Source organism: Chlorocebus sabaeus, chromosome 4 (assembly GCF_047675955.1).
Source record: "Chlorocebus sabaeus isolate Y175 chromosome 4, mChlSab1.0.hap1, whole genome shotgun sequence".
NCBI lineage: Eukaryota > Metazoa > Chordata > Mammalia > Primates > Cercopithecidae > Chlorocebus > Chlorocebus sabaeus.
In genome coordinates, this window is record NC_132907.1 from 49,312,368 (window position 1) to 49,327,894 (window position 15,527).

A 15,527-nucleotide genomic window follows, 5' to 3' on the forward strand; every position below is an offset into this window, starting at 1 on the left:
CCTTTTTCTCTCTTTTTTCTTTTCTTTTATTTTATTTTATTTTTTTTTTTTTGTAAATAGCCTTTCACCCTGACTTCCCAAATTTAGTAATAATATGGACAGGATGACTAGAAAGTATTTTCATTCAAGCCTAGAGAAAGCTCAAAATGCATTATTACTAAGAGAAAGTTCTCACGTGGAATAAGCAAAGGTAGTTACTATGTTCCCATTATTTGACTCAATGTCTTTTCGTCAAAAAAATAATTATTTTCAGTGATGCCTCAGTGAAATGATTAACTAAATGAACACTTTGAATAACAAAAATATAATCTAAAAGGAACAATTTGTTGGTACATTGTTACCTAAAATGAGAACAAGATAAATCTCAATAGGATTCAGATTATATGAAATTGGGTATATTTGGACTGTATGGTAAGGCACTTTGAGTATACAGTCTCCCATTCGTGTATAATACCATATTATTGATGTAGACTAAAATATAATAGAGTCATCTTTGCAAGATCAAAAAGGAATAGCCATGTAACACAAGAAAAAAGGCAGAATGGGATTACAAACATTCCTAGATTTTCACAAAACTTTCTCAGATGATAGCCTAAATCTCCCATTCAAGCCATTATTCAATAGTAGTAGATTAAAATAAGGCAAACAGGATGCCCAAAGTGGGGGTGGGGGGAGGTGGGTACCTATGAGTTTTGTAGGCTTATAAAAATGAGAGCAATATAATGTAGTAATACTGTGGTCCCTAGAAGGAGATTGCATGGATTGAAAACACTGAATCTTCCACTTACAAACTTTTAATACTGGGCAAGTCAGTTAGGTTCTCTGCTTCAGTGCCATTGTTTGTCAAATGATGGTAAGAATAGTACTCATGATTAAACTAGTTTAACATAATAATTGGTGCTTTGAACAGTTTAGTACTATGTACCTGATTTATCATCATACTGCTTATAAGGGTAACATTTTGTGTGTGTTTTATCACAGTCAATCTATTTTTTCTCCTTGAGCCTTGATATGGTTTGGCTGTGTCTCCACCTAAATCTCATCTTGAATTGTAGTTCTCATAATCCCCACATGTCGTGGGAGGAAGCCTGTGGGTTGAATCATGGTGAGTGAGTTATTCCCATGTTGCTGTTCTCATGATAGTGAGTGAGTTCTCACTAGATCTGATGGTTTCACAGGGACCTTTTTCCCTTTTGCTCGGCATTTCTCTTTCCTGCCTCCCTGTGAAGAAGGATGTGTTTGCTTCCCCTTCTGTCATGGTTGTTTCCTGAGGCATCCCCAGCCATGCTAAACTGAGTCAATTAAACCACTTTCTTTTATAAATTACACAGTCTCAGGTATATCTTTATTAGCAGCATGAGAATGGACTAATACAAGCCCTTTGTTCCTGGGATTTTAATGGTATGTAGGAATGGTGGGGGAGGGGTTAGGATATCATTCCTCTACTTGGAATTCTTTTAACACCAGCCTCAGAATCTGCTACTTAAATGCTCACTTTCCTTTGTTATGGTTCACTTGGCGCTTGCAAACACAAGCAAAGGGTGTAGACAAAATTCAGTGTCTAAAGAAAGAAATATTGGCCTTGTAGAGTAACAGAGAAGATCCTTATGCCTGATCATTTGCTCTCATGAAGAATAGCCTAAGGACCAGGTGCAGTGGCTTATGCTTATATTCCCAGCTAGTCAGAAGGCTGATATGGGATTGCTGGAGCCCAGGGACTTGAGGTTACGGTGAGCTATGGTTATGCCACTACACTCCAGCTTGCATGAAAGAGTGAGATGAAAGAGAGAGAGAGAGAGAGAGAGAGAAAGAGAGAGAGAGAGAGAGAGAGAGAGAGAGAGAGAGAGAGAGAGAGAGAGAGAGAGAGAGAAAGAAGAAAGAAAGAAGAAAGAAAGAAAGAAAGAAAGAAAGAAAGAAAGAAAGAAAGAAAGAAAGAAAGAAAGAAGAGAGAAGAAAAGAAAAGAAAGAAAAGAGAAAGAAAGAGAGAGAAGGAGAGGAAGGAAGGAAGGAAGGAGAGGAGAGGAAGGAAGGGAAAAGAAGGAGAGGAAGGAAGTGAAAGGAAGGAAGGAGACGAAAGAAGGAAGGAAGGAAGGAGAGATAAAAGAAAAGAAAGAAAAGCAAGAAAGAAAGCAAGAAAGAAAGCAAGAAAGAAAGCAAGAAAGAAAGCAAGAAAGCAAGAAAGCAAGAAAGCAAGAAAGAGAAAGAAAGAAAGAAAGAAAGAAAGAAAGAAAGAAAGAAAGAAAGAAAGAAAGAAAGAAAGAAAGAAAGAAAAGAAAGAAAGAGGAAGAGGGGAGAGAGAGAGAGAGAGAGAGAGAAAGCCTATATTTCATTAATCTTTCTGAATTTTCCATGAATCCCTAATATTCTACATTCTGTAGATACTATCTTCTCAAAATTGTTATTGTTGTTGCTTTATACTTTTATATTATTTAAGTTCTCATTTCACTTCTCTTAAACTTGTAATAACATTTATACTGACCTGTATTTGGTCCTTATTACATCCTTCCTCTACCTAAGGATTTTTCAGCCTCACCACAGCTGATATTTTGGACCATCCAATTTTTTGTTGTGAGGCAGGAGAGGGAGTCTCCTCTGAACTGCAGAATTTTAACAGCATCACTGGACTCTCCCTTTTAGATATCTGCCAGTTGTGAAAACTAAAATGTCTGCAGATGTTACATGTTGCCGTATGTCTCCTAAGTGGTAAAGTCATCTTTAGTTAAGAATCAGCACTCTACACCTCTGCCTGATCAATCTTCCTAAAATAGAGTTTAGATCATATCATTCTCTGCTCAAAATTTTTCACTGGCTTCCCGTTTTATATGGAAAGTGTTTTAAGGACTCAGACTCTGGTCATCACTGTGTTCCCTGGTATGTTCCCTATTCTCTCCTATTTCTTCTCTACAATTTAGACTGGCTAAAAATTTATATATGTATACACACATACTATGGGGTTTGGTAACTTTTCTCAGCCTCTAAATACTCCTATTCCACATCAAACATCATGTTTTGGATTTTTACCTGCATGACCCATTTTCTTACTCAAATTCCCTCACATAGTAGTTCAGTTTAAACCCCTGTTGGAATTGAGATGGGTCCTTGTTTTTTAAACAAGGACCTTGTTTAATTAAACTTTATTTAATTAAAACTCAGTATAAAAGTGACTACGCAGAGCAGTGAAATAAAATATTGAGCCCAGAAACAAATACCATTTTTATAGAGACAATATATAATAAAAGAGATATTTTTCTCTATATGGAGACCTGGTGATTTATTAAAAGTTATATACTGGCAAAAAAGACAATCCATTTATTTAGAATAAAGGAAATGTGAACTTTTCTATATACAAAAAGAAACCTTTCTCTAGGTAACACATGTAAGTATAAGTAAATATAAAAAATAAAATAATCTGAAAAAGCATTCAGGACATAGGAATAATCTTATTTAGAGATACCTCTTGAATCATCATGAGAAGTCCAGCAGCTGCCAAGGAAATTACAGATTTAATTTTCCTACATAAACTAATTGAAATATTTATATGAAAAATTCTATGATTGGAAGGTCAATGGGCAAATGATAAATTAGGAATAAATATTTATAGCACATATCAGTTAAAAGGGTGATATCCAGTCTTCAAGGAGGCATTGCAAATTAATAAGGAAAAAAATTCATTAGAGATGAGCAAGTCCATTTGGTAAATAAATACATGAATGCCTTCTCAAATTCTTTTGCTAGGGAAATGCTAATAAAACTAACAATGTGTTATTATTTCTCGCTGTATAAGGTGATACAGTATATTTTTACACATTGTTTTGGAAAAGGTACTGTCTTTTGAATCAATCTGGCAATATATTTTAAAATCAAACTGAAGATAGATCTTACTCTTTGAACCAATAATCACACTCTTGGGAGTCTTATTGATAAAAAGAAAAGATACATGGATAAAGTTTTTTTATTAAAGAATAGCTTGTAGTGGCAAAAGCTGGAGAACAATGGGTAAATTGATTTAACTATGGTATGAGCAACAAACTATTGCATAGTTATATGAACAACAGATTATTTGGAGGCATTTTATATGTGATAACAACAATAAGAGCATATATAATAAGATTCATTTTTGTGGGGAAAAAAGCCAGAATTGTGGATGTGTGTATGTGCATGTGTGTGTGTGATCATATGAGCATGGAGAAAGGTACAGAATCCATACCTGATTTTCAGGAAATATAGGTGGAGAGAGAGAAATGGAAACATGGGAAAAATGGGAAATAGAAAAGTTGCTCATGATTTTGAAAATTAAGAAAGCATTTTTAGGCTGGGCACAGTGGCTCATGCCTGTAATCCCAGCACTTTAGGAGGCCAAGGCAGGTGGATCGTCTGAGGTGATGGAATTTGAGTTCGAGGAGTTCAAGACCAGTATAAACAACATGGTGAAATGCCGTCTCTACTAGAAATACAAAAATTACCTGGGCATGGTGGCACTAATCTCAGCTACTCGGGAGGCTGAGGCAAAAGAATCACTTGAACCCGGGAGGCGGAGGTTGCAGTGTGCTGAGATCGCGTCATTGCACTCCAGCCTGAGCAACATGAGTGAAACTCCATCTCAAAAAAAAAAAAAAAAAGCATTTTTAATATATATTTCAAGTTACTTAACAGCATGTATATGCAGGTGTGTATTTTGTGTCTCTAGTGAGATAAATGAAAATAGACATACCTGCATTATTTTGAAAAACTGTATTAAACTTTCTTTTCCAGCTCCATACCCTGCCTCCATTCATACACAGAGAATTAAACAATACCAATATAATTAAAGTGTAGTCTCCACTTGACACCCCACTGAACTTTTTATTATTTCCATTTTATCTAAATACATCAAGATGCTTTAACAATATACCTCTTCTGTGCCCTTAAGTGGAGAAAGGAAATCTTAAATTAGATTTTACATTTTAGTAAATGTAAATATACCATTTCTTGTTCATGGACCATCTAGAATTTTGGAAATCTTAGATGTATTTCTGAGTATTATACATTTTCACTTATAAAAAAGTATAAGTTTGCTCAATCTCCAAAATAAGAGTTTTTGTATGAGTTTATTATACTTTGTACATATTAAAATATTATGACATATGAGTAATTTTCTTGTGTTAAAATTAAATTTTATTTTTTATTTGCATGCAAATACATTTATAGAGTCTATAGTTTAATACGAGCAGGACTTTTATTATAATTAATTAACAGCGAATTTCACTTTAAGAACCTTAATCCTTTCAGCTAAATGGGGTTAGTTATTTTATTGATTTTTTAGCAGCTATGTGCAGTTCCAAGGTTTATAAGACTAGGCTTTTAAATCTTCTGTTCTATTTTTTAAATCCACAAGTTTGATGTTGGAAAGTCCCATTAACAACAAACAAAACTATCCATATGTATTCAAAACAAAATAGTTTGAAAAGTTTATGATAAGTTAAGAGTTAATTTGACAAATGAAGGTTTGGCTTCATTGATATGTGACCTTGAAGTTGCACAGGGTCCCTCACTGTCAAAAGAACCCTGTGCTTGGTTTAATGTTCTGCTCCTGCCGTCTTGAAACTCTTAATAATTTTATCTTTGAACTGATGTTTTGTAAGTGAAGTCCACTGGGACAATAGGGTGTGAACATGAGCAGCAGAACTGCAGGATGGCAGCAGCACACACACAGATTCAAGCCTGTAGGCACAGGAGACGTGCAATTGGCCTAGCAGCAAGGCAGCATATGCATGACTCAGCAGTCTGGATGCTATGTGTCGCTGATGTGGCCGAACCAGGACTAGGCCCAGATTAGGAGTGACTATCTGTAGCAGCAGGAGAAGCAGCAGCAACAAAGGCAGTCGTGGGAGATGAAAGTGGCTACCCATGCAGGCAGGGAGAACACCCATAGTAAGTAGACAGCTGGCTGATCAGTCCCAAGGGACTATCCCTGTAGTATCTATTTTAATTTTAAATCTCCCACCTAAATTCCAAGACAATACCCATGGCACTCAGGCAGTAAACCTTGTAAATAAATTATTACAAAATAAATGTTACACATGGGCACAGCAGTAAGCACTTTAGAAAGTCATTAGAATTCTTCAGCGTTTACAATGTCCAGTTTTGAAAGCTGCTGCAAAATTGCACAGCAGATGTCCATAAACTTAGAAATACAAATTAGATTGAAGGCTCACATTTGATGGAAAATAACACTATTTTTATATGAAGTTTTAAATTAAATCAATTATTAACAAGGAAGATAATTTTTTAAATTAAACTTTCTTTGTAACTAAAAATATAGCAATACAATATATAAACAGGCATTTTGAATTATATGCAAATCTTGAAACTACTTTCAGTTTATTGCACAGCCTTGACAAGTTACAGGAAATATCAGAAGAAACACTAAAACATCATTGCATACATTTAAATTTAACACTCCATTCAATAAAAGGCAGTATATGTGACCCTTGTGATGGAATTGTTCTATGTCTTTACTGTTGTAATAAATACATGAACCTACACATGTGACAAAATTGCATAGAAATAAATATACACACACATAGGCATACAAATTAGTACACTTAAATTAGTGAGCTATAAATGAGATGAGTACATTATACCAATGTCAATTTCCTGGCTATGAAACTATACTATAGTTTGCAGCATGTTACCTCTGGGGAAACTGGGAGAAGAGTACATAGAATCTCTCTCTATTATTTCTTATAACTTACATGTAAATCTATAATTACCTAAAAGTAAAAAATTTAATTAAAAAAATAAATTCAGATGTAAAAACTGAATTCTATGTGAAATTGGTATGAAACTGATTGGCATGATGAGTTAAATATTTATTGAAAAGTTGTTCTATGAAAATCATCAGCTCCAAATGTACTCAAATATATATTTTTAAATAAATTATCAGAAGTTGACCCTAATCTCACAGCCTATAAAATATCCCTAATAGGTTTAATAACATTTGAATTAATAGAAAGATCATTTTTAAATTTAAAAATACTTAAAATTATTTGTAATCTTGCAATAGCCAAGAGCAACTGATGTAATTGTCAATGAAATCACTGAAAATGAAGTTGATAATTATATAAATTTTGATAATCTAAGAAATGAATTTCAGAAAAGCCAGAAAAATTTTATGATCAAAATATCACATTAATACGGTATTATTTATTATATGACATGTAATTATGACATTAAAATATTAATTTTTAAAATTTGTAAGTTTATATTGTTACTTATTTATCACTGTTATCACATTAGGTTTTATAAATAATAAAATAGTTTTAAAGGAAAAATCTTTATATTTTATTATATTTAACAATATTTTTTTTCCTGCACTTTGAAATAGACCCCCCTCATTTTCATTTTGCTCTGGCTCTTATAAATTGTGTAATATTTGAATTAGGGAGTTCAATAAAATTTATCCAAAAAATAATTTAAATTTTAACAAAAGTTAGATAAGATACATTGAACAGCATTTTTAAAAAATTGAGCTTGCAATTGTTTTGAAATGACATCAGACGTTACAACTAATAAGTAATCTCAGAAGTCAGCATTTCCTGTTTTTTTTTCCCCAGGACATAAGCCAAGATGTTCTTTTGCCTATTTCATTTTATTATTTTATAAAAAACCAACAAGATTCAGCCATCTTCAATCCTGACACAAATTACAATGTATGTCACTTTGAGTGAAGGCTTCAAGGAAGTCTTTCCATTTACCTATCAGATCTGTATTTCCAATATATATTTGTTTAAATTTTTATTTAGAAAAACTATAGTATTAAGCTATATCAGTATGGATTTTTAAAATCTGAACTTCATGGTTTTGATAAAAATGTCTATACTTTGGCCTATATGTGTCATACTGTCTGCTGCATTTCATAGCTTACAAATATATTATTAATACTATTTGACCACATTTCCTGGAAACCTTAAAGCATTCATTCTTGGCGTTATTACATGGCATACCATTGTCCCAAAAGGAATTTTAGTTTTAAAAACAGCAAACTTAAAACTGACAAAGAGTGCATGTAAGTAACAGCAGACTGTTTCCACTTCATCATAGTAGGAAATATTTGAAAAACACCATCATTTAATTCACAATTAATGAGAAGTACATTTGTAAATGCTCCATTGTAAGGATTATTCCAATATTCAGTATTTTATCATGCTTCTGTGTACAGATCATTCTCACTTTTCATTCTGCCATCCTAATGGCTCAGTCAATTTTCTTTTTCTGTTATGTTCCAGAATGATTCTTGGGGAAAGCAGTATTCATACGCACTCTTCAAAGCTATGAGTCACATGCTGTGCATTGGGTATGGAGCCCAAGCCCCAGTCAGCATGTCTGACCTCTGGATTACCATGCTGAGCATGATCGTCGGGGCCACCTGCTATGCCATGTTTGTCGGCCATGCCACTGCTTTAATCCAGTCTCTGGATTCTTCGAGGCGGCAGTATCAAGAGAAGGTAATTTGTTTTATTTATCTCCAATGTCTTTAACCAGCTAACCTGAACCAGTAGATTGAATTGTGTTCAAGATAACTACACTATCTCCTCTATAAAAAAAAAAAAAAAAAAAAAAAGGAGAGATAAAATGTTTAAAGTAAAAACACACAATCTTCTTTGATATTTTGAGGTTGCTTCAAGATAGTTATCATATCTTTTGTTTCTCATTTGTCTTTTGAATAATATTTTTTAAAATGTGACTTTGCAGCTACAGAAAAAAATAGTTACGTATTTCAAAATGTAAAAAGCTGATAGAATATGTTATCATGGCTTATTTTCTTATCATATTTCAATAGTTAAAATAAACCTCTCGTATGTGTTAGAAAAATGTTAGTTGATTAAGTGGAGACAGGCAGCTATTGTACATGTCCCTCTGTACACCCCTCACCTATAATCATAATTTATATTACAATCCATATGCTTAGCTAAGCATATATTACCCGTATATCTAGATAAGTCGCCACACTCTCCAGTCTTAAAACTGGATATAACAACTGCTATGATGCATTCTTATGCTCAGTGTGCTAATTAAAATGATTGCTGCTCTAAACTTTTCTCAAAAGAGAGAGAAAAAGTAAATATAGGCAATGATTTGTTCATTGGAGTTTTTTTTTTTTTCCACATGAAGAATTTCTTTGGCTAGGGCTAAATATAGGGCATTTGGACCGTACTAATATTCTTGACCAAACATCAGTAGCTTTCTGAGCGATAAATAAGAATATTTTAAATTAATGGAACAATGTGTAATGTAGGGGCTTTATTGATCCTGACAGAGTCATGCACCTTGCCAAAGAGCATTTCTGAAAGTAATGATTGCAATGGTTCTAGAATATTTCTCTTGGTGAATGACAACAACTTAGTCTCAGAATTATTTTCAATACGCCAAAGAAGTTTTTAGTTACTGCTTTATTTAGAAGTTTTCAACACTATAATCACACAATAGTAAAATGGAAACCTAGATATTTCCCTTGAATATAATTGCACTGCCACCAGCTATTACAGTGAGCAAGCTGGCATTTTATTACTGAAGTAATGAAAAGATAAACCACAAAAATTGCTTTGAGGTTCATTTTTAAATAGTCTCCCAATGAATTAGAAATAACAACATAGTAAGGAACAAGAGACTGTATACAATGGTGAATTTAAGAATTATATACGTAAAGGAATTTGGGCTAATTTTATGGAGATTTAAGATAAGACTATATCATGTTATATCTGATGTTTCTCTTACACTGTTGTTTTTCTTTCATTTTATGTTGCTTTTAATAAAAATGTCCCTTTCACACATTTTTTTTTTTTTTTTTTTTTTTGGTCTGCATCATTGCTATACATTTTCTCAATAAGAAAACAAATCTTCAACTTCCAGGATTGCAGTGATTAGCATTTTATTGCATATTAAATAAATTCACAAAGTTTATGTTTTTAAATTTCCTATATTAGCCAACTTTAACTTGGAAACTCAATGTATTCACTTATGGAATCATAGATATTTATATGCGAAGATGTTGTGATGTTTGTAATAATTCAAATCATGAAGTTCTTGATCTTATAAGTGCTTGATAGAGGACAAGAAAACTAGTATAACCCTTTGGTATTTACTGACACTTGGAGCAATGTAATTGGGAACAGCTGATTAAAAGAATATAATTTTTGTTTTGAAATGGAGTCTCTATCACCCAGGCTGGAGTGCAGTGGTGTGATCTCAGCTTACTACAACTTCTGCCAACGGGGTTCAAGTGATTCTCCTGCCTCAATTTCCCAGGTAGTTGGTATTACAGGCACCCACCACCACCCCTAATTTTTTTATTTAAAAGAATAAATTTTTAGGTCTAGAAACCAAGTTCCATCAAGAAGTTTAGTTATAAAGTTCTGTACTCATTTTTTAGTCAGTATAATCCAGGATAGGTCTTAAGGACATTATGTTAGTTTTAAAAATTGTACTTTTTGTGAAAAGTGTATGTTTAAATTTCAATTTAATCTTATAGCATGGCTTTACATAGTGGATGAGTGATATGCATCTTCTTTGATGATTTATCCTCTGAGTTTTGGCTAAATTATTATCTTTTTATTTAGGTAAAATTCTGGTAGGAGTCACTCTTGGGCAGGACCCAAGATGCAATGCTGGCCCTCCTATATGGTTCAGATGTAGTCCACAGAGAAGTACTCATGCATCCTTCTCCTAGACAATCTGTTAGCACTCCTCTTCCTTCTCGTCCAAACCAATGAGGAGAGTGTATCTAGCCTTCCTTGACGATAGTCAGACTCCGGCGTTCGCAGACTATTTACATGTTTTCAGATATTATTCAGAGCCCAGATCCATGTCTCCCAACTATGTGAGCTTATTTCAAAGATCCTTAAATGAATTTGTTTCAAGTGTTTCCCATATGTCAGGTGTCAGAAAGTAGCCTTTTCACACCCCTATCCCAGAAGAGGTTGTAACGGGACTCACAGCAGAGGAACTTCTCTCTCAAAAGGAATGTGTTAACTAGTTCCATCAGGAAAAAATCTCACCTTATCCCCTGATCTCTATTTAGAATTGATAAGACTGAAGCCTCCAGGAATTATGATCCTCAGATCACCATTTACAATTGTTTACTTGCATAAAAGACACTCTCTTATATAAGTAATATTCTGATAGCTCTCAGATTAGCAGCTCAATGAGCATAGGACAGAGTCAGTCCTTACTTAGCATCTTTTTAGACACTTCTGTATCTCATCTAGTCCAAAAGCCTCGTCCACAGACATGTCAGTATTATGCATATATAAAAACTATGCCCTGGTCAAATAAGTTCAGAAATGTTGATTGAAACAATGTTACAGAAGTGTTTTTTAGTGTAAATGTGTGTTCCCTGAAGATTTAACATGCCATCTTTGACCTTCATGCCAAGCCTCCATATATTTTAAGTTACTAATGTCCAAAAGAATTAACCTATAAAGACAAATTCTCCATGATGACCATTCCTTTCTTTTTAAACTGATTTGAGTGATCACTTTCTTTTCTAGATATACTTGCAGTTCATCTAGCCTTCATGAAATGAAACTCCTTTTGATCACCTTGTTTTTTTTATATTACTACATCTTAGTTCATACATTTGGGCACTCCTGAGAAGCTATTACTTCTAGTTATGTCACTCTCTCCATTCAAATAACTGTAATAATAGCAGCTTTATGTGTTCACTTCTTCCTTTACAATGAGCAAGAATTTTGGCACAATAAAAATCATGACTTAAGATTCAGGGATTTGCAACTCACCTTGGTATACTTGATACATATGAAAGACTTTCATTGTGTAAATTAAAACATGAATATTATCAACTTGAATATTACCAAAGAATAACTTTAAATACGTGAAGAGACTATCAATTCCAAATCCTTTTATGGACTGGATAGCTTCCTGAAACTATGAATCAGACTGCATAAATCCAGGGCAGGTGCAAAATGAGCTGTTAAATGGACTGTGCTTTCTAATGGCAGGGCACAAGATACCAAGCCACCAAGACAGTTCTATACCTAGATTCAAATATTGATGATGTTATATAATGTCCAAAGAATGTGCTGAGTCTCAGTTTATCAAGTATATGAAATAAAAACGCTAAACTTCTCCAAAATGACAAATTTATCAAGTTTTGTTAATCTTGGTAAGAGTTTATATGATGCCTTTTTGTTTTGAGACGGAGTTTTTGAGACGGAGTTTTGAGACGGAGTCTCACTCTGTTGCCCAGGCTGGAGTGCAGTGACACAGTTTTGGCTCACTGCAACCTGCGCCTCCCGAGTTCCAGCAATTTCTGGGTAATTTTTGTATTTTTAGTAGAGGCGGGGTTTCACCATGTTGGCCAGGCTGGTCTAGAACTCCTGACCTCAAGTAATCTGCCAACCTTGGCCTCCCAAAGTGCTAGGATTACAGGCATGAGGAACCATGCCTGGCCTATATATGATGCCTATTAGTGGACTTTTGGAAAAGAAGGTACAGTTTAATGTAAGTACTCTCTCAGCTATACAAAAGAGTAACATGTAATCATTATCCACCTATATAAAATGATACAATTTTATGGAATCACACCAAAAATATAATGTTCTAAACCTGTTTAGCTCAGGCAAATGTTTTTGTTTAATTGCTTAGTTTTAATTAATGATCCATAGATACTTGTTTATTTCTTGTAAATGAAGGCCCATAAACAGAACTGTCACATGAATTTATTCCATATATTTTTAATTTTTTTAAATCAGCCTAATATTTCAAATTTTATAAGCTAATGGTACACCCAGAGACAAAAGGTGAGGGACCAAAACCTGCTCTTATCTTCAAGCTATTCAAATCCCATTTGCAATAGAGTTTATTTCAGCTCATTTACAATAAAATAATTATGGTTAAGATATATACTATCTTGGTAATATGCTCTTCAAGAAAAATTTGGTTGTAGGAGGAGTGGCATCAAATCAACTCCTAAGGATTCTTAAATTCTTAAGGATCATTGTTCTCTCAACATACCAAGTGATTCTTACCTGCCGCATCCTTCATCCCTCCTCCTTAAGTACTTTTGCCCCTTTCACTATTTACATAGATTCTGCCCTTTCCTTTGGAAGGCTGTGGGAATCTTTCTTGATCATGCCATCATATAGTCATTTGTTTACCATATTTACTCTCTCTGTCCAGAGGGAGTATAAGTACCATTTACTTCTTTTTATTTTGCTTGAACACAGATCACTTTTTAGAAATGAAATATTCAATCTGCTTTCTCTTCTAGAATTCTGAGATTTATTTCCCTGGGAGCAGGAGGTATATTATCAAAGTACCTCTCATCATATTTGAAGGCCTTTCTTAGTCTTGGGCTAATCACGGGTGTGTTCTGCTTCAGGAGATGATGGAGCCTCCTCTCTCAGAAAGACAGATGGGAGAGTTTGTCATTGTTGTCATGTAATTCTAAGGCTTCAATTTTTTAAAGTTATATGACTAGAATAATGGCTGAGCAAAGAGGAGCAGTTTGGAGTAATGTCCATGATCATTTATGAATAATACTATTATTTAGTTTTAAAAGAAAAAAAGTTGCATCCTGTTTTATAGTCCATCTTCATTATATCAAGAAGCTTAGTTGAGTTGCTAATTTGGTTTGCTGATTTTGTAGCATTCAGTAGCATTTGCCTTCAGAAGAGCAGAGGGACTTTGAAGTTATAATGGTCTTGACCTTGAAAAATCATATTGACTGAGTACTTAAATGAAAAATGTTTTGATACCCTAATGTGCATTAGGATTATTCTCAAGGGGAAGAGCTAGCTCTGAGATCCAAGTGCTTTCAATGAAGCATTTCACTTCATTTCCTTCATAATTCTTAAATGCTTTCCTCTTTCCTTTACAAATAAGAATGCCTTGGGTACAACTCCCACATAGTATCTTAGTCAAAAATTTTTTGTTAGGCTACAGCATGTACTTTGCTTCCAGGGAACTGAATTTAATATACTTATGTTAAATTGGTAGTACAGCCAAACGTTCTCAGGCGAGGGAGATCCTGGGACTGGGAACCTCTGTGAGATTCACTTGCAGGAAAACACCAGTGTGACAATGCTTGGAATAACTTAATGTAGCCATTGGAGCTGCTAACAAATCAGGCTCCTGGTACAACAATGTTGCTTTATATTCTCATCTGGGGCAAATAATTTTTATATTAACTAAGTGTTGTTATAAAGTCTGGAGTAAGTCTTTATAAGGGAGGCAGTTTGAGGCTGCTAATTTAACTAAATAGAAAAATAGAAATTTATCAATTGTAAATCACATATCCCATGATTTTTCAAACTTTGTATTTTGATATAACCTACTGTGGCATATGGCATCCCTTTTCCTCAGTGATAATTTTAGTGCCAATACTCTTAAGTTACATGCTGGAATGTCCTACATGTATATTGTAGGTATTCACAGTTTCAGGACTGTGCAAAGTGCTGAAGATTTCTCCAAACTAAACCTTCATTTAGTTTTTTGCTGTTTACATTTATTATTTTTTACAGCACATATGTTAGCTTCTTGTTATAGCTCTAAAGTAGAATTGCATTTTCCATTTAATTAATTGATCTATGCATTTGATATTTTAGAACTGTTTGAATTTTTGAGTTTACTCCCCAAAGTTCTCTTTTGAGTATTCTTACTGTATTTGTATTCCTTATATGTCACAAGATAGAAACAAACTGTGAAGCACTTTCACAGGGAAACCTAGTGGCCAGGGAGCCACTAATCTGATAAGAACTCAGATTGACAAGAATCACCCTGCATGTAACTTGTGTTTGGTTAGCCACATTACTGGAATGCACTGGAAATGGACCTTGAAGAATGAAAAAGTAATCAGCAGGCAGAATTAGTCACCATTAGTCACCATGAGATAAATGTCTCCGAAAAATGTCAAACTTTTGAGAGAATTTCTGACCAACAGGAACAAAGTGTACAAAGACCTTGAGGTAGAGATGTATGAGACATATTGAATAGTCTAATTTGAATGAAACAATAGCTACCTTGCTGGGAAAGTGTGAAATAGCCTAGATTATGGCATAAGAATAGTTTTGAATTCTGGAATGATGAGATTTCACATTATGAAAGGGATATCCTTTGAAAAACTTAGCAATGGTATGTTGGAATTGAAACTGTCTTTTAGAAAAATAAATCACAACAGTGCATGAGATATGATGTATTCCTAATCTAGAATCTAAGATTCCTTGATCAAAATTGTTTCTGATGGAATCATTAATACAAATATGTTAAGCAGGAATTTGAGCATATTAAGTAGGTAGAGATAACTCTAATAAATCAAACTTTAGGAAGCAACAATTTTGTAAGTAAGTAGGATCCAATAGTCTTCAGTTATAAGTTGTCATGTTATTTGAGCTTCAAATAATCTATTTTGTTCCTCTACTCCATGTATTCCTGTAGAACGCTAACCATGTGTCAGCCCTAGTACCAGATGCTGGGCACATAGTGAGCAAGTAGACATGGAACCTTCCCTCATCAAGCTTCTTGTAATA

At 33.9% G+C, this 15,527-nt stretch overlaps 1 protein-coding gene across 1 annotated transcript in view; it reads left to right on the forward strand.

Annotated features, from left to right (window-relative positions):
* HCN1 (hyperpolarization activated cyclic nucleotide gated potassium channel 1) overlaps positions 1-15,527 on the forward strand; it is a 446,479-nt gene that overhangs the window by 306,133 nt on the left and 124,819 nt on the right. Inside the window, exon 4 of the mRNA XM_007961536.3 lies at positions 8,268-8,486. Coding sequence (XP_007959727.1) covers positions 8,268-8,486 — 219 coding nt within the window. The remainder of the gene's footprint in view (positions 1-8,267; positions 8,487-15,527) is intronic.